Below are 20,628 nucleotides of genomic sequence, written 5' to 3'. Positions count from 1 at the left end.
CGTTTTTAACGGAGACGATGATCAGCCACGAGAAATGACAACAATGGTGATGTCTGGTGAACTGTGGAAATCACCTCTTATCATCGTAGGAACCCGTTCATTCACTGTGAAAAATGTGGAGCTGTAAATTTGCTCGGCCATCGCTTTACCCCTATGGTCATTGCCAAGGGCTGAATGTCAAAGCTTATTAATTTAAGGAATATAACGCAGGACACAACTATTCATCGATGGTATGTAAACATTAAATAACCCTACCTCAGCAGTCTTACACTTTACTGCTACCTCATTCCATGTATGGGTGACTCACTCATTCCATGTACGTGTCACTAGAGCAATGGTGCACAAGAAGAGAATGCTATTTTGAGTTTTTGTATGGGAAAGAGAGTTGTAGTTAACTTTTTCTTAAAGACGCGTGCATGGCTGCACTAGAGACAATCTCTAGCGAGACAGGTCGGTATTGGACAGACTGGGTTATAAGGATGACAAGTCCCCTCCTCCGCTTCTTGTACGATCCTTAGATGCTGCGTTTGTTGTTCTTGGGAAGACTGCGGGCGTTCTCGTATTCCGAGGACGAAGTCGATGGATCTGACGACAAAGTTGAAGACACGCTGAGAGATAATCTGTCGCAGCAAGCAGCAACATAACTCCTATGGCAGAACCATACATCCATTATATCTCACTGATGTTGACATGTTGGAAGCTCTCAAGGTGTTTGCCGTTAAAGTGCATGTTCTTCTTCTTACCAAGTACTCCTTCACCCGAGCAGCTCCCTTGTAAATAGCCGGACTGACATGGGGTTGGTATTTTAATGCCCTCAGTGGAAAGCTGGTGGCACATCTATGCTGCTTTGTGAGACTACAGTTGTAAGCTTACAACAACGCATTTTGAAGTTAGGTTATGCTTCCTATTGCTCGTTGATACTCCATTTGGTCCTTCTATCTAGATTAAGGGCCTCACGAGCAATTAGATGTTCTAATTCGAGCGGGATTGAATTTATTTCAAGCATTCAACTTGAATAGACGTTCGTATCTTTTTCAATAAACATTTATTCTTTCGAGCAGGATCGTGCAAGCAATCACCAAGATTAGATGCCGTCGTTTTTCTCTCTTTGCATGATGTCATTCGATCAGGATATAGTGTTTTACCAGCTCTCAACAAGATTAGACAACTTTTCTCATTGATATCAGCAACTTGCTCTTATAGAAGTTTACTTGGCAAGTTCCTTCCATCTTCTGGGATTGCATAATATTTGGAAATTCATAACGGATTGAGATTGAGGGAAGCAGATTTATGTAGGTCTATATATAGTTTTAACATCCAACTTTGTCTCATTCTTTGTTGACGGCCTATAACAATTTGGGTAGTAAACCATGGTGCCTTAGAAGTCTTCAGCTGGGTTACTCCTATACGAGGTCAGAATAACAACTGGTTGGAAAGTTGATATTACAAATTTTCTTTATCTGTTATTAGATTATATTTCATGTCTGTACATGGGAATGAATGTACCTGAACCAAGGTTATGCGTTTGACATTTCTCTCTTCTGTAGAATGTTCACACTTCATTCTTGCGAAAGAGACAATTCTCCGGACTTATTTTATTCCAATACCTTATTCGTGTGCTACGTGTCGCTACTGATTGAATGGAAGTCCAATATCCCATATTCTTCGGTGGCAGCACAATGGGGTCCATGTACAGATATTGCGACTGTTTGCGTGGGTTTGGTAATAACTAAGTGCTATCATTAAACAATTTTGAAGGTTGAGTGTACAATTATTCTTTAGATGTCTAATCTATTTGTAGTTTTTAGCTTAGGTATTTTATTAGCTTTTCTGCTACAAGATAGTGATTCGAGCCGATGCTCCTCGAATCGATCGTATGTACAATTCACATCTATGCCGCGAAGCCTTTTAGCCTCATTCGTGTCGGATGTCTCCGACCAACAACAGACCCACAGCTGCGGTCGTCTGCTCGACTTCGTTTTTGGTAGGGGAATGGGCGCAGATAAGACTGATGTTGAAGAATCTATTGAAATTGTCGGTGGATAAAAGACTACATCACCGGGGTGATATTGGGGACTACGTATTTTAGTTTCGTCCTTACTACTACAACTATATGGCTGCTTAATGTGTCACATGTAGGTATTGTTCTGACGCCTTTCTCTTTTCCCTGTACTTCCTGTAAAACGATAATATGACACTTTGCACTTTGACAGAGTACATCCGTCACTGCGTAAACAGCAAATTTTCTATAAAGAATCCGGACATTCTAGGTGCTGATTCGTAGATTATTGTACTTAAAGCATTTACCGGGGTCGTCAACATTGGTGGAATTTACTAATGTGGTTCTTATATCATATTTCAACCGACTTAAGATTAATAAACACAAATAACAATTTTGCAAAATTTTTACTTTATACATTATTTACATTTGTAAATACGTATGTACATAAATTCATATGTATATCATTACTATTTACTGCGATTTAAGTATTTCTGTATAAAAAAGTTCACCATGAAATACACACTTGAACCTCAAACCTCTAAAATTGCATCCGGCATTTATACGTAATAAAGAATAGCAAACATACGCAAACATAACAATGGATATGTATGTGTGTTGCAAACTAGCGAAAAAAGGAGAAGGAATTAGACAAGAATTTTGCGCGTAAAGAAAATTCAATGATAAAATAAAAAAATATACAATTTGCAAAAGGAAACAGAAATATATATGTACGAAAAGTAACATTAGCAACAATACTTACGTTACCGTTAAGTAATAAAACCGTCAAGTAATATTCTCTTATTCTCTTTTAAAGAGTATTGTTATTAAGTGATGCCAATTTGGGAGTTTTTGTGCGATTTCAATATTTAATAACAACTAGCAATAAAAATGTTATACACTGTAGGTCATCAGTAAGCCGGATAGGATATTTTTCTAACCTCTCGCGGAATGATTTTCTGATCATTTTTCTGAAAGTACTATCAAAAATAAGAAGAATTATGTAATTTTCGCGAATTGTTGAGATATTACCGGCAGTTCTCTCAGTCGATCAAGCTAGCTTTCCTAACAGGACCCAACAAACCAAAACCTCTGTACTGGCTGTGTAACTGCATCAGTGTGAATGATATTTACGCCTGACTGATAATCTCGTTAATCTAAAGGTACCCTCTTGTATCTTTTGACTTCTCTCCACAGATCATGAGGATCTGCCGTAACGAGCCTGTCTATAACATCGTGACAGGGATGCTCACTCAAGCAGGTACTACATTGACATCCCATGCAGCAGGGAAGTACGCAGGTGGGGGGGGGGGGGGGGTTCGAATATGGATTATATCGATTCACTCCTTCAGATACCTTCAACACAAAATTTCAATTATCCGATTTGACCGAAACATCCTAAAATTACGTACATATCAAATTCTGAAACATCTTGGCTATACAATTTATAGAAAAACAAGTGAGCAAAGGCTATAGTCGGGATGGGGCCGACCATGTGATACCCTACACCACTACCCCTTTGCATAAGCTTTTCACTGTTAAACATTTCTTTTAGGGAATATAATCCGACTACCACCAAAAATAATATGCCTCTTTCTCTCTGGGACCCCCATAAGCAACCAAAATTTCGTGACAATCCGATCAAAATTACGACCTGCAGCTTGATTGCAAAAAATGGAAGAATTCGATGCATTATCGACTATTGTGGTATCTCCCTTGTTTGACCACCTTCGCCAACCTGCTTTACACCAATGTAAAGGTAATATTTTCTTCTTCCTCGATTTACAGGCTTTGCCGTTGGAATACCACTACTAGAAGCCGATATATTCACAAAGAATAAAACTTTGAATTTGTCTCCAAATGAGTTTTCCTTCTCTGTGGGGCCCCCATCTACCCCAAAAATTACGTCACCATCCGATCAAAATTCCAACTTGAAGCGTGATTACAAAAAAATGGAAAAATTGGGTTTATTACTGAATTTTGCAATATCTCGGTTTGCTCACTTACGCCAACATACTTTGCATCAATATAAACGAGATCTTTTCTTCTTCCATTGACGGGTATTCCTGTTTAAATACTCCAACCAGAAGCGGAGATATTCGCATAAGAAAAAAACGTTGACTTTGCTCTACATAAGCTTTTCGCTTTATCCGACTCCTGAATATTATCCGACCATCACCAAACTAAATAGGCTTCTTCCTCTGTGGGGCCCGCATCCACTCCCAAACAATTCGTGACGATCCGATCAAAATTGCGACCTGTAGCGTGACTACAAGCAAATCAGAAAATGGGATGCATTACCGACTATTGTGATATCTCTGCTATTTGACCACCTACGACAACCTACTTTACATCGTTGTAAAGGTGATATTTTCTACTTTCCTTGCTAGGTTTTGCTTTAGATATACCTCTAAAAGAAACAGAGATATTGGCTTTGAAATAAAACGTTGACCTTTCTCCAAATAAGTGTTTTGCCCATTCCGACCCCTGAATATTATCCGACCATCATCAAAATCAATAGGCTTCTTTCTCTTTGGGACCCCCATTAACCCCCAAAATTTCGTGACGATCCGATCAAAATTGTGACCTGTAGCGTGATTACAAAAATATCGGAAAATGGGATGCATTATCGACTATTGCGATATCTCCGTCATTTGGTTACCTACACCGACCTAGGTTGCATCATTGTAAAGACGGGATCTTCTACTTTCATAGTCAGGCTTTGCTTTTGGAAATTTTACAACTAAAGCTGTGATATTCGTCAATATAATTAAAATTGTTGTTTGATCACCTACGAGCACCTGCTTTACATCATTAGAAAGGTGATATTTTCTACTTTAATTGTCAGGTTTTGCTTTTGGTATACCCCATATAGAAGCTGAGATATTCGCTTTGGGAAAAAACGTTGTCTTTTTATCCACCTAAGTTTTTTGCCCTTTCCGACCCCTAAATATTATCCGACCATCACCAAAATCAATAGGCTTCTTCCCCTCCGGGACCCCCATCAACATGCAAAATTTCGTGACTATCCGATCAAAATTGCGACCTGTAGCGTGATTACAAGGTTTAGATGGACAGACGGACAGACGGACGGACGGACGGACTGACGGACGGACACACATAGCCAGATCGACTCAGCTCGTCGAGACATTCATTTTGGTATACATAAGTATGGGTCTACGACCATTATTTCGATGCGTTACAAACTTTTTGGCCAAAGCCAACTTATAATACCCTCCCCACATAGTGGTGTAGGGTATAAAAATTGGCTATGTAGCCCGTATTCGATTTGTCTATATATAAAAGTCCCAACTCACACAGGTTGAGGGTATATCTCTGTAGGCAAGCCCGACTGTTACTTTTTACTTGTTTTCCAGAAAACAAAAGTTATGCATTTTCATAAGTTTGTCTCCACTGTGCCGACAGAAGTGATTGGTCGTTGGAAAGTTTTTAAGGTCATCGAGTCCATAAACATCTAGTCGTACAATTAAGATAAAAATAAACGGGAACAACAACCATTCATGTATCAGATGAAGTATTTCGTCTTAAACTATTTTTTCAGGATTTAGCTAAAATGTTACCGAGCTTTTTTTAGAGATATTTTTTCGACCATGTGTTAGCGTAGTCTCAAACAGTACTGCGAGTTGGATTCGGAGTCTATGAGTCGTAGATTGCTTCGCCCGGCTCCTGATATTTTTGTGTTTTTTTTTTTTTAATGTAATTTTCTGAATTATTAGTTGGCTTTTACGGACTATATCACTTCTGGTAAAATAGTAAAGTTTTGGTGTTTTTATGCTCTTAAAGAATATTATTTTCTTACAATAATACAATACTTTTTTAATTGCACTGAAGTTAGTGTGTGATAAAGAAGAAACGGCGTTATGTTCAGATCGAACTGTTTATATCCTCCAAATAATGTATATATCTATTTGACATATTCGCGAATGCAATCCCTGCGTTCGAACGTGGATCTATTTTCACCACTTTTTGCATGGAAATTCTCCCAACAAAATGATTTCCAAAATCCATATTACTGACGATATTTTTGAAAACGATGCTAATAGCCACGAATATAGAAAATGTTTCGAAAGCTATTCGCTGCGGGATTTAGAACCCAAAATGCCAAATAAGAGCTAATGTGGTTGAAAATTCTGGGATACACCAAAACGTACATGTATACACGCAGAGAAAAAAATATGTTTGATCCAACAATATTCCAAGAGCAAAATATGTATTGTTAACATATTGTTGGATTCCTCATGTAGTATTTTAAATCCAAAAATAGTTTGTGTCAACTGAACAATATTTCTCTCTTTTCTTCGAAAATTTGTTTCTCTTCTCTCGCTATTCGATGCCGTGTTAAAAAAAAACAATTTTGGTGAGTTGTGGTGTGTTTGTATGACATGCTGCCTTTACCTTTGTTTTTGTGTGTATGTACTTGTGAGACTCTTGTTTTTATTTGTTTCTGTTTTGTTTCATTCTTCTTTCCTTTTCATGTTTGTTATGGTGTTTAATTATTCCTTATGTTGTGGTGGGTTCTTGTGGCTATTTGTTTGTCTTTGTTGTCAGCCAATGCAGCAAACCATGTATTGTGTTCATCAATGATTGCAATATTATACGCGACATTTATATCAAAGTTATGCGAAAAGTGTATATGAGAAGTATATGCACTCAAATCAAAAATTTCTGGGCTGGTTTTCTGTATTGACAATACTTTTTGTAAACAAAATTAGATTATGATAGTTCCTACAATCGGAATTGTTAACGATTTTAACAATATTGCGGAAATTCGAAAGTTGTTTTTGTTTTCTATGTTTGGAACAAAAGATGGTATTTTTGGATTTGGATTACAATGTTTGAACAAAACAAATACATTTTTGGAACCAAAACATATATTTTTGTTCCAACAAAAGCGAAAAATATTTTTTCTCTGCGTGTATGGGTAATATTAATTTGAAAAATTTTTTAGTTATTGCTTCATTTCTGTTGGAGAATTTGGTTAAAAACTTTGTAAGGAGACTATGCCGAACCTGGTCTGATATGGTTCATTCAAGGACTAATATATTATAATCAGTTTCAAATTTCAATCTTGTATCTAAAATATTGTGATCTCTCTCTTTTGAATATATATATACTTTGTGGCAATATTGAATATACATAAAATCAATTAAAACCACTTTAAAATAGCTTTACGTAACGATACACAACATTTTTAATTTTCATGATTTTTGGTCAAGTTGGGCCCCCCGAAATGAAATCCTGCGTACGTCACTGCCAAGCAGGTACTACATTGACAACATCCTGAAGATGGTCACTTGTGTCATGAGGAGGCACCTTGTTGCAGTCCTCAGGGCGGCATTCTGGCAAGTTTGAATATTCTTCCGCTGTGTAGCCTTATTTGCTTACCACGCTGGTGCCGCATAGCTTACCACAGACCGGCCTATTACTTTGTATGTGGTCAACAAGGATTCTTTGTCACCACCCCAAGTGCTGCCGGCCAGCGACTTGAGGACCGCCTTCAGATCTTATCGCAAATAGCTGTGGCTTGCTTGCGCGGCCGACTTAAACATACTGACGAACGTTACACCCATAATTTTGGGATAGTTGGTGGTCGGAATCAGTGCACCATCGACCACTATGTTCAGTGGGAGCCTCATTTCAGCCATCCAAGTGGTGAACAGTGTATCAGTGGATGCCGCCTGCAGGGTGTGGAATTTCAGAAAGGGAGAGGTTGAATTCTTCAAGAGATATCACTCCGCCTTGGGGAATTTCCTGTTTCACTCTACGGATGTTGGACTTTTGATTTCTGAAGTCCACAAACGATTGGCGTTCACACATATATGTATATTTATCTAAAGACTAAACAGCTTGGTTGATGGTATCGAAAGCCTTTGATAGGTCATGAGTAGACAACGGAATCCTATGCAAATGCATATGTATATGGTTAGGATGGTCGTAGAGAAAATCTGATTAGACAGAAACTAGTTTTATCACAAAATAAAACGAATTAGACCCATGACTGACATTTTCTTCGTTGGGAGTATAGGTCCGCGTCTTCATATAGCCCCTATAGAACGGTACCTCCCGATTTTCGGTATTTTGAAAGTTGTAGCCTCAATATCCCACCGAAATGACTGAAATTTGTATTTAGTCTTCGTTGGGGATATAAAACTTTTCACCTGAAATTTGTCGGTATAGGTCTACGTCCTCATATAGCCCCCATAGTACGGTACCTCCCGATTTCCGGTGTTTTGAAGGTTGTGGCCTCAATATCCCGCCAAAATGGCTGAAATTTGGTATTAAGTCTTCCTTGGGGGTAAACAACTTTCCACCCAAAATTTATCGATTTAGGTTCAGGCCTTCATATAGCCCCCATAGAACGATACGTCCCAATTTTCGGTATTTTGAAGGTTGAGACTGTTGTTATACATTACACTTTTTTATTGACTTGTCTAAAAAGAATTTTAAACAGAAAAATTGTACATACAAACATTTTTGCACCTATTATTATTATTTCTAGAGATCGATCTGTACAATTCACCACTTCATGCATCCTTGTATGGTTTCAGTAGCAGGACCACCATCCTAACTTTCCAGGCTTCTGGTACAATACGGGTGGCTACCAATAAATTGAGGGCAATAGTTAAATTGAGATTTCGTGTGGGCCCAGCGCTTTTGATAATTTCGCGTTTCGGATGACGTCTGCAACGTCGCTCATCGTAAATTGTAATGGTACCTCATCGGCTGGGAAGGCTCTTATCAGGGATGACCACCAACAACAACTTTCCTATGCCCGCGGGCATACGAAACACACGTACACTATAAACACATTCGTTAGGTTAATGCATTGTTTACGTTTCCACTCACACTAGCGCAAGTTATAATCTGCAAATGTGTGTTTTTGGCCATCCCTACTCCTCTCCTCTTTAACGCGCGACCATCTACGCACCTGTCTCCGTCACGCCATTGAAATTAGCAGCCGATCTATCATCCTTCTTTCTCGGATTCGAGATTGATTTAACCGTTGGCCCACACTCATTTGCTAGATTTGCGGATTTCGGGTATTCAACCATCAGCGGCTGCAGCTGTGATGATGTCACAGAAAAATATCAGCTACCTGTGTATCTGATGGAACGGGCTGCTCCTCTCTATAGTGGGATTCTCTAACGCATTTTTTGGTTACCAACAAAAATCGGTAAAATTAAAATGCTTATAATTTCGGTAATTAAAGAAATTCGTCGGTAAGTTAGCGACCAAAATAAATAAAGTCCTCTCGATAGCAACAGTCTTGCCAACTTTTAATTTTACGATTTTTTGTCGGTAACCAAAAAATGCGTTAGAGAATCCCACTACTGAAGCGGTGATTGGTACGTTCTCTCAAACCATGCCATGGTTCACAAAAGTAAGGCAGTCAGAGGTTATGAAGTCGGGTGGTCTGTTAACGGAGGCGATAATCAGAAGATGGTCTCATGCTAGGGAAATAACGGAATGGCAATGGTGATGTCTGGGGAGCTGCGGTAATCTCCTCTTATCATTGCGTCTTAGTTCACCGTGCAAAATTTCGAGCTATCAATTTGCTAGGCTACTGCACCCCTCTAACTCTAACTAACTTTTTGAGCTACCGATAAAAATCGGTAAAATTAAAATTCTTATAATTTCGGTAATTAACGACATTATTCAGTAAGTTAGCGTAAAAAATAGTCGTAAAGTTCTACCTATAGCAATAATGATGTCAGCTTCTATTTAAACTTTTCATTTAAAATTTTGCGTTTTAATTTTACCGATTTTTTCGGTAACTCAAAATATGAGTTAGAGAATCGCACTGCTGGTTATTGCCTAGGACGGAACGCCAAAGCTCATGAAGGACATTGAAGTCCCCTCAGGAAGTATGGACTTGCCCCTAATGAGACAAGTAACGTCGTAAGCGGGGCAGTAAATGCAAGTAGCTACAACAAAAATCAATTCGCGAACAGATCCTAAACTGAACTTTTCCGAAATTTTGTTTGGCAGGTACTCGAAGGAGTGGACCGATTGAATTCATACTGGAACCTAATCTAAGTCTGGTAGAAATTTCATGATGTGCAAAGCATTGACCAAATTGGTTACTCGCTTTAGAATTTATAGTGTGCACAAATTTTCCGAACATTTCCTAACTCTTGTGGGGAAGGTACCGGAAGGAGTGTGCCGATATAACCCATCTTCGAACTTAAACTAAGTTTGAACAAAATATTCCGAAAGCCAAATTTTGGGCCAAATCGGTTCATCCGTTTTGTTCGAGAGTTATCGTGCGCACCAGCCAGCCAAATTGTCTGAAACGGATTTCGTCCAAACATTGGGGTCTAAAACCATTATTTCGATGAGGCACATTTTGCCCGTATGAAAGTGTATATACCCTCGTTAGCATAAATGCTGAGGGTATAATTAAAACAATACCATGAAATGAAAAAAGTTTTTTTGAAACAAAATATTTCCTGTTGCACGAATGGGTGATCTTTTGCCTATTAGTGACTATAATAACTTTTATTCTATTTAAATATTGAAAAGGTTCCGCACAACCACTTTTAATTGATATGATATATGAAATAAAATTATATATGATATTTTTTCTTGTGAGTTTTGTTCGGCTGTAGGTCTTCATAATAAAACAACGAAACATTTGTTTTATTTGATTACAGTCGAAATCGCTTATAACGTCATATCGGTTATAACGACCATATCCAAAAGTCCCTAATCTCTGGGGCCCTTTATAGCCCTATCGCTTATAATGACATATCGGTTATAGCGACGAATTCCGTCGGTCACTTTACCGACGTTATAAGCGATTTCAACTGTATTTATTTCCAATATTTCGGCCATCTTCGGCCAGCAAATATCAGGTGTCAATCCTCCATCACTGTCGTTGTTATATATGATATATAATGATATATATGTAATAATATGATTATAAATTTAGTGAGAAACAAAAAGTTATGCCATTTTGATTATGTCGGGTGGCTCCAAAGCTTATTTTCAGTTATATATCTGCTTCTAGTTCAAAAGTTTGTAGAAAAAGCTATTATAGAAAACATTTCTAATGACTTTCTGCGTGAGCTTTTTTATCGAATCACCTCATAATTAAGATTTTATCTCATCTTTGATAAAAACTCATCAAAATATGATCAAGGGATACGAGGTGCAAAATAATCATAACCCTAATGTAGACAAGCTCAAGCGAGATTGGTCTGCACTGGACAGACATATGTATGTACCTCAAAAATTGTTTGTGGCTATCTGTTGTGATTATAGCTTACCCATGTTCAACTTCCGCGATGTTCGTACATTATTGGGTACAAAACATAGCGATTTTCTCCGTGAAATATTGACATCACTGCTGTTTGAACATTACATTTAAAAGAGTATGCAATGTTTCATTTCCAAGTGTTTCAGGAAAATAAAGCACAAACCATTGTCAAACACAATGAATGGAATGGAACGGAAAGGGAAGGGAAGAAGAGAAAACGTAATGTCAAGAGTGCATTGCGTAAAAGGGGAGCACAATAAGGGTTGTAAACCGAGAGAAATGGCTTTGTTTGTTTTCGTTAGTTGAGTGATAATGGCGACAGGGAAAAGTGTTTTTTATTGTAAGGATTTTTACAAACTAAAATTTAATTTAATAATTTTCTAAAAATTTCTAAGCAAATCATTTAATTTGGCTTTATGTTTTATTTCACATCCCAGGACGGTACAGTGAATATGGATAAAATGACAGTGGCTCAGAAGAACGCATATCTGGAGGCACATATGGCAGTGCAACAGCAAATGGCCCAGGCGGCTATACAATTCAAACAACAACAACAGCAGCAACAACAACAACAAACGTCCAATACCAATCAAACACAGCAACAACAACAACAAAGTTCTCCCAATAGCAATAATAACAACACTAGTAATAGTAATAATAACAACAATAACAACAACACAAATCAACAATTACAACAACAGCAGCAGCAACAACAACAACAGCAACACTATGCAAGCACCATTAAAGTACCACAAATAAGTTCCTCAAGTTCAGCCGGCAATGACAGCACCTTTACCGTACCCGATGATGTTGGTATGGGCTTTGAAGGTGGTGTACGCGTTCTACAAAGTCTGGGCACCTGGTCATCGGACAATATTACCTATAATATACCCAAGCCGAATTTGATACCATTTACAGAGCCCTATGTAGAGGGTGGTTCTATGCATCCGGCCAGCCGCCTCAAGGCACTGCAACAAGTGCAACAGGCCTCATCAGGTGTACGAAAAGTAAATCCGTCTAAACGTAAGTAAATCCAACCCAATTTTTTGTTTTTATCTAATTCTATTATCTTTGTACTTCCAGCCACCAACAAGGCATTTGAATGCACCGTTTGCGGCAAAGGATTGGCGCGCAAAGATAAACTAACCATACATATGCGTATACACACCGGAGAGAAGCCTTATATTTGTGAAGTATAATTTTATAGACGCATCTGCATTTCTTGTCTTTGAATGAAATTATTAATAATTATTTCCACCATATGTTTGTAGGTTTGTAATAAAGCATTCGCTCGCCGGGATAAATTGGTCATCCATATGAATAAATTTAAGCATGTAACACCAACAAATATAGCACCACTTGGGAAACGACTCAATAATTTGGTCAAGAAAAAGGAGCCGGAAGCCGAGGACAATAAACAAAATTTGGAATTGCAATTACAACAACAAGCAGTCCAGGTGGCTGCACAAAATATTATTGTTCAAACGACGAGTGGTGGACAACATGCCGGTACGGCACAGACCACCTCAATACCCGGAATCATAATACCACATCATCACGCCCAACAGCAGCTGTCGTGGACTTGTGAGTTGTGCGGTCGAATGTTTTCCAATCGCGATGAATGGACATTGCATGCCAAGAGTCATTTGGAGGTGAGCAAAAGTCGGTAGTGAGATATTTTGAAGAGATTTAAGATATGGATACATACAAATCACCACATTTTTCGAAGATAGGGGAGACCATTTCTGCACTTTTAGAACAGTTTTTTTTTTTTAAATTAATTCCCTTTCGAGTTGAGCTGTTATGACCTAAGAGGTACATTGAAAAATTAGGAGTCCACCGAAGTCCCACACGTTCAACCATTATGCTACGTTTCACGCGTGGTGAAGTCCGATCATGAGGCATATTAGAATTTTATTTTAGTGAGTGGACGAAGGCTAAGCATGGAAACTAGCATTTATACGTACATCCTTCAGTTATTTAATTCCAAACGTTTCCTACAGTCCGACATGACTGGTAACCCTATTTTTGTCGGTATTTGTCGGACGGGCATGATATGGGGTATAATTCTCTTGAACAAGAAATAATCCCCATAGAACGGTACCTCCCGATTTTCGGTATTTTGAAGTAGTAGTCACATTAGTTTTTTTTTAGATTTTGTTGGTGCTACAAAACTATCCCAGAGAATTTTTGTGATACAGGTTCCAGTTTTGTTTTATGCTTTATCGAATGAAATGCGCCCGATTTATGGTATATTCTTGGTTTTAGCCACATTTACCTAAACGTTGTTATAAAGTCTTCGTTGGGGCTAAAAGACATTTGTGCAGATAATTGTCGGTATAGGTCACGTTTTAATACAGCTCCATGGAACAGTGCCTTCCGATTTCGGGAATTTTGAAGGTTTTAGCCCCATTATCCAATTGATAATAATTGTTTCACAACATATTCCGGCAGAGAATTATCGGTATAGGTCCACGTTTTGATGAACGATACAGCTCGAAAAATTGGTAAAATGTGGGGTTTTTTTGTCCACTTCTTTCTTCATCCCTCTTTTGTATATAATGTTAAATACATAACATTTTCACATTCACATTTACGATACCTACACGCAGAGAAAAAATATTTTTCGCTTTTGTTGGAACAAAAATATATGTTTTGGTTCCAAAAATGTATTTGTTTTGTTCAAACATTGTAACCCAAATCCAAAAATACCATCTTTTGTTCCAAACATAGAAAACAAAAACAACTTTCGAATTTCCGCAATATTGTTAAAATCGTTAACAATACCGATTGTAGGAACTATCATAATCTAATTTTGTTTACAAAAAGTATTGTCAATACAGAAAACCAGCCCAGAAATTTTTGATTTGAGTGCATATACTTCTCATATACACTTTTCGCATAACTTGGATATAAATGTCGCGTATAATATTGCAATCATTGATGAACACAATACATGGTTTGCTGCATTGGCTGACAACAAAGACAAACAAAAAGTCACAAGAACCCACCACAACATAAGGAATAATTAAACACCATAACAAACATGAAAAGGAAAGAAGAATGAAACAAAACAGAAACAAATAAAAACCAGTAAGGAAAGGATCAAAGTCGGGCGGGGCCGACTATATGATACCCTACACCACTGTGAATATGTAAAATATAAATCTGAGCTATATCCAGATCTTAACCTATTTCGATATAATTTGGCACATTTATTTCTAGACTGAATTCAGTCAGTCATCAAAATCGGAAATATATAGCGTGTTTGGTACAGAAAATACGTGAAATCGGCCGAAAATATATATGGGAGCTATATCCAAATCTGAACCGATTTCTATATAATTTGGCACATTTATTTCTGGACTGAATTCGGTCACACATTCCAAATTTCATCGAAATCGGAAAAATATAGCGTGTTTGGTACATAAAATACTTGAAATCGGCCGAAAATATATATGGGAGCTATATCCAAATCGGAACCGATTTCGATATAATTTGGCAAGCTTATTTTTAGACCGAATTCAGTCAAACATTTCAAATTTCATCAAAATCGGACGTATATAGCGTGTTTGGTGCAGCAAATACGTGAAATCGGGCGAACATATATATGGGAGCTATATCCAAATCTGAACCGATTTCGGTATAATTTGGCTCACTTATTTCAAGACTGAATTCAGTCACACATTCCAAATTTCATCGAAATCGGACATATATAGCGCGTGTGGTACAGGAAATAAGTGAAATCGGCCGAAAATATATATGGGAGCTATATCCAAATCCGGACCGATTTCAATATAATTTTGCACACTTATTTGTAGACAAAATTCAGTCACACATTCAAAGTTTCATCAAAATTGGACGTATATAGCGTGTTTGGTGCAGCAAATACGTGAAATCGGGCGAAAATATATATGGGAGCTATATCCAAATCTGAACCGATTTTCACCAAAAGCAATAGCGTTCTTCCTATGGCTAAAAAAGTTGTAGTCCCCAATTTTCAGCTGAATCGGACAAAAAATGCGACCTGTATGTTGCGAACAAAAATACATGGACAGACGGACAGACAGACAGACAGACGGACGGACACGCATAAATCGACTCAGAAAGTGATTATATGTATATCCCCAAAAGGAACTGTGGGTCTATTTCGTTTCCTTTTGTATGTTACATACAAATGCACAAAGACATAATACCCCTTACCACTGTGTGGTGTAGGGTATAACAAGAGTCTCACAAGTACATACACACAAAAACAAAGGTAAGGGCAGCATGTCATACAAACACACCACAACTCACCAAAATTGTTTTTTCAACACGGCATCGAATAGCGAGAGAAGAGAAACAAATTTTCGAAGAAAAGGGAGAAATATTGTTCAGTTGACACAAACTATTTTTGGATTTACAATACTACATGAGGAATCCAACAATATGTTAACAATACATATTTTGCTCTTGGAATATTGTTGGATCAAACATATTTTTTTCTCTGCGTGTATAAACTGATTTATCATTATTTTGATGGAAAACTATTCAGTAGAAGAAAAATCGCTCGTTTTTCTTGATCTTTCGTAATTCAGGGCACTCTGACATATCGCTCAAGTGTAAAAAAAAAAAACAAAAAAATATAGACTTCGAATAGGATCTTATTCACCTTGGACGTCGAAGGTCACATGGACCAACTTATATAGGATAGAAAAACGAAAAAAAACCATTGGAATTTATGACCTACGATCCGATTTCGCATATATGTTATAACCATTAAGGGGTAGTTTACACTATATGTAAATGTCATATAACATGAAATTTTCCATCATTATATAGTCGCTAATATGTGCAATATTGGGGATTTTCCTTACGTCATTTACTTTGTGCGTCCACACCAGAAAACCTAAAAACCCTTAAATTTTGACCTTTGACCCCGAATAATTTTTTTTGCACACATGGGATCGATGGATACTTTTAGGACGTTGCTTCTAATGGCAAACCCTAGCTCTCCACCAAAATTCAGCTTTGTGGGAATTTTTGCTATTTCAATGTCTATTTTGACCGGACTATACCCAAATATAGTATTTTACCAAAATAAATAGGTTAACAATTTATAGTTATTGCCATTTTAAAAATTGAGAGCATATTAAGCAGACTCAATTCGAACATACTCACTGAGAGGATTTCTCTGTCTATACATTTAATAGTCTATGCTGTTAGTAAAAGCGTTAACAGAGCGCTTTGTGTCTCCGCTACAGTGATTTGTGTCTTCGCTAGGTGATTTGTACTAGTTCGCTAGTTAAATACGAATTTATCTTAATGGACATATATACGAGTATATTGTGCGTTATGTCAGTGGGATTCTGGGATTCTGTAACCTTTTTCCCGTTACGGACAAAAATCAGTAGAAGTGAAACACAAAATTACGAATGAAAAGTTGAAATAAAAGTTGGCAACATATGCGGCATCGGTAGGGGTTAGCGACAACTTCATTTTGGTCGGTAACTTACCGACAAATTTGATTAATTATCGAAATTATAAGCAAATAAAAATGTCCAGTTATCGATAGTTGTCGGTAATTCTGTCGTCAACTAGTTACAGAATCGCACTACAGGTCGCCATAAATTACGGCCCTCCTGTAATAAGTTGAATACGCGATAATCTCCTGTCCGAAGGCGTTTCTGTGGAGCGATTTCTGCGCATTGTCCGTATCCGTTTCTGTATGCAGTATCCAAGCCCTTATATCTACTGGGCGTTATGTCAGGTCGCCGTAAGTCGCAGCCCTCCTGAAATGAGTTGAATGCTCTATAATCTCCTCTCCGAAGGCAACTTCTGTCGAGGGTATTTCTGCATATTATCCGCCTTCATTTCTGAAGGCATTCATCAGACCGTGATTACTTCATTGGGGAAAAAAATTTCCCACGTAGTTTGAATGTTGTTACCTACAGCGTAGGTGAGGAATTCTTTAGACTTCTTAACTCGACAGTAGATGACCTTGACTTAGAAGGCATAATTTGTGGTGTAAATAGGCCCTACCCTTTGCGGTGACATTACCGTCCCCCTGCGCCCTTATGCCGGACTCTGCCGATGTTTGCCTTACTCCCATTCACTTCGTATGGTAGGATTGCCTTCCTCTGGAATCATCCACCCATCACCCAATGATCGTCATATATGCTCTACTCGGAATCAGCGCTATCAATTATATCATACAGTCGGAGAAGATAATTTTCTCAACGACCCTTCACGGCTTTCTCAGTGACTTCCCGATTGTCCTTTCTTTCGTTCAGGCAATCTAATCAGCCCAATCGGCATAGCGTGTGACAATCTTATCCTTTTTAAATTTGAATTTTTGCCCAGATGTGACTTCCCCGGTCAGTTCTCTAATGCAGGCACTCTACTTAGCTCAATCAGAATCACATGGTACAGACGATCTTATCCGTTTTTACCTTAGCTATGAGCCCAGTCCTATCCTTCCAACTTGTTTCAGAGAGTTTCAATTCGTTCTAATATGGGATTTGGTAGCTATGATAATTTCTCGACGACTCTGCATCCGTAATCAATAATCCTTACATATCCTCCAATATTTTCTCCTTCAAACCCAACTTGTGAAGAGGGAAATGTTATCGACATTTCCGCCATCCCTGACCAGTTTATTTCTTTGAATTCGGGTGTGCCTTCACAATCGTTATAGTAATTTTACACATGAATGCTAAAAATCAGATCTAGTGCCTTTAACCGCGATTGTTGATACCTTAACAATATATGGATCGTAAGTTAGTGTTAATATATTCGATCTAATACATTCATGAATGGTGTCTTCTGTGTCCTTTTACCGACGATTGTTGATGTTGTAAATTGTTTCCAACATAATAATGTACATTTTTGTAGCTCTACCGAAGCTCTCCTTGTTCGCATTCATGCAGTTGGAGAGCATCAAATATTTTCTTCTTCGAACCCAGCCCGTGGAGACAGACCTCGGGATACCTTATGGGTCCTTCCCTTGTTCCCTGTTCCCTGGATCTTAACTAGGCTAAAACCACTCGTGTTTGCCATGACAGCCGGCGTTCACAATGTATCTCTGTACTGCCTGCGAGACTCCATCAGTGTGTATGCTCTCCTAGCCTACCTGTTAGGCTCGTTAGTCTAGAGGTTCTCGTTTATACCTAGGCTAAAACCACTCGTGTTTGCCATGACAGCCGGCGTTCACAATGTATCTCTGTACTGCCTGCGAGACTCCATCAGTGTGTATGCTCTCCTGGCCTACCTGTTAGGCTCGTTAGTCTAGAGGTTCTCGTTTATACCTTTGGATCTCTCTCTAGATCATGAAGATCTTTCCTGACGTGCCTGGGTGGGGGAAGCCTGTACAATAACACCCAAGCAGGTACTGCATCTACAACATCCTGTTGTGTTGATGCATCGGTAGAACCTTCGCCTCCTCATGAAGTTAGTCCTCTGGTGCCACCTTTTTCCTTATATCGAACCTTTTTATAAGTTACATCAACTTGCCCCTTGGTCTCGCCATGACAGATGCCTTAACAGCAGATGTGGTGTTGATATCGATTTTAATCCGGTTTACAATTGACAGATGTTCACCCGCCTTTTTAACTCAAGACGTCGGTGCCTCGAAATAATGAATGATTTTTTATTAATGTTTACGATCTTTATCTTTATCGGACCTTTTTATAGGTTACATCAACTTACTTAGTCTCAGCATTAAATATGGCACCAACCAAAGATCCCCAGATTTCATCTCTTCGGAATGAGTTGTGTGAAGAACATCTGAGGGCATAAAAATGGACTTTAGCTGTTGACTTCAACATTAAATGTGCCCCCGCAATGATCCTTAAAATTCACAACTTTAAGGTTATTCCTTTCCTATTTCATCAGCTTGCTTAACTTCAACATAAAATGTGGGCCCGCATTGATCCTCAAATTTCAAAGCTTCGCAATGAGTTGTATCAATGATTGCGACCTCAAAATCATCTTGGGCAATAAACCAAAATAAGATCCACTTTCATAATGGACTATGTCGGTTCATTCCTTTAAGTACTTCCTCCGCAACACTTTTGTCTGTAAGTAATGTTCAAAATTCTGAAAGACCCTAAATACATTCGATCTGTCAGTAGATAAAAGTTTCAATTCACATAGGCTGAGGGTATATCTGACACTTTTTTACTTGTTTGTTATTATTTTATCAGAAATGAAGCGAATCAAGAAAGCCAACCGTTTATGTACGTAGGCTTTTAAGGCTGAGACCTTAAGGCTGTTGACTTTATTGTTGACTTTATTGTTGTCGTTGTAGCAGCATAGAAACCTACGTGAAGCACAGGTTTGATGCTGGATTGGCAGCCGCTGGCCGAAACACTATGGTTTCGGGTCAATACGATACCACATGGGGGGTATTTTGCCATCGTTGAAAATGTTGATGTTGCCCAGCCGGGGAATCGAACCCACGACCTTCTACGTGCAAGGCGGTGCACCACGGTGGCACACTATTGTACATTTAGGTCCTAAGATTTTGAATGGAGTAAATGTTGACTGTAAAGTTTTAAAATTAATTCCTGACTTAAACAAGCATTTTAAAATTAATTCAAAAATTGTCCACACTTTTTAATTTCAGTATTGACATCAGGAACAGGAAACAACGGATACTGGAAAAGATGCCAAAATGGCAAATCAAAACAACTATCAAATGGATACAACTACGAACAGTAACAACAACAATAATAGTGGAGGTAACAACAACTGCAGCAACAACAACAACAGCATTAATAATGATGGCGGCAACAATGATGAAATGTCACAGCGTAAAGAAAAGATAATCATACAAAATCAAATGTTCATAAATTTGCAACAACACCAGCAGCAGCAACAACAACAACAACAACAGATTACAGTACAACAACAACAACAGCAGCAGCAACAAGAACAGCAAAATGTGGTTAAAAGAGCACCAAAGAAATTAACCCAACCACCGGCCATTTTTAGTACAACCACCTCGGGTATAACGACCGTAAATGTCGACAATAGAGATGCCACCTCCACAGCCAACAACAACAACACTGGCAATAATCAAGATGTAAATATATGCAAATCACATGATTAATTAGACAAACAATAACAACAACAGATATACTTTTAAACAGGAAACACTTTTAAAAAAAGTCAACAAAAAACAACAACCACCCTAAAATAAATTTTTTCTCATACCCACTCCCACATACACTCAGAGACTGACAACAACAACAACACCACAAAAACGTTCTTTATGTTGTACCACAAACAAAAGCTTAAAACACCATTAATTTCATTTAATTAGATTGCCAACTTTATTGCAAATTCACCAACTGCCGCCACCTAC

The 20,628-nt window shown here is 38.1% G+C and overlaps 1 protein-coding gene across 14 annotated transcripts in view; it reads left to right on the top strand.

The window, feature by feature from the left end:
* The window catches only part of LOC141389047 (uncharacterized), a 50,948-nt gene extending 30,770 nt beyond the window's left edge, over positions 1-20,178 (top strand). For 13 of the 14 annotated variants that reach the window (XM_073960063.1, XM_073960054.1, XM_073960060.1 and 10 more), the window contains 4 exons: positions 11,717-12,302; positions 12,363-12,472; positions 12,551-12,931; positions 19,888-20,178. In XM_073960063.1, coding sequence (XP_073816164.1) covers positions 11,717-12,302; positions 12,363-12,472; positions 12,551-12,931; positions 19,888-19,893 — 1,083 coding nt within the window. In that variant the 3' untranslated portion in view covers positions 19,894-20,178. Of the gene's footprint in view, positions 1-11,519; positions 11,620-11,716; positions 12,303-12,362; positions 12,473-12,550; positions 12,932-19,887 lie in introns of those variants that run through there. The other variant, XM_073960067.1, reaches the window with a different exon arrangement.
* Positions 20,179-20,628: the final 450 nt, after the last annotated feature.

This window comes from Musca autumnalis, unplaced genomic scaffold (genome assembly GCF_047663935.1).
Source record: "Musca autumnalis isolate F117 unplaced genomic scaffold, ASM4766393v1 scaffold_1, whole genome shotgun sequence".
NCBI lineage: Eukaryota > Metazoa > Arthropoda > Insecta > Diptera > Muscidae > Musca > Musca autumnalis.
This window is presented reverse-complemented; position numbering and strand designations above follow the sequence as displayed.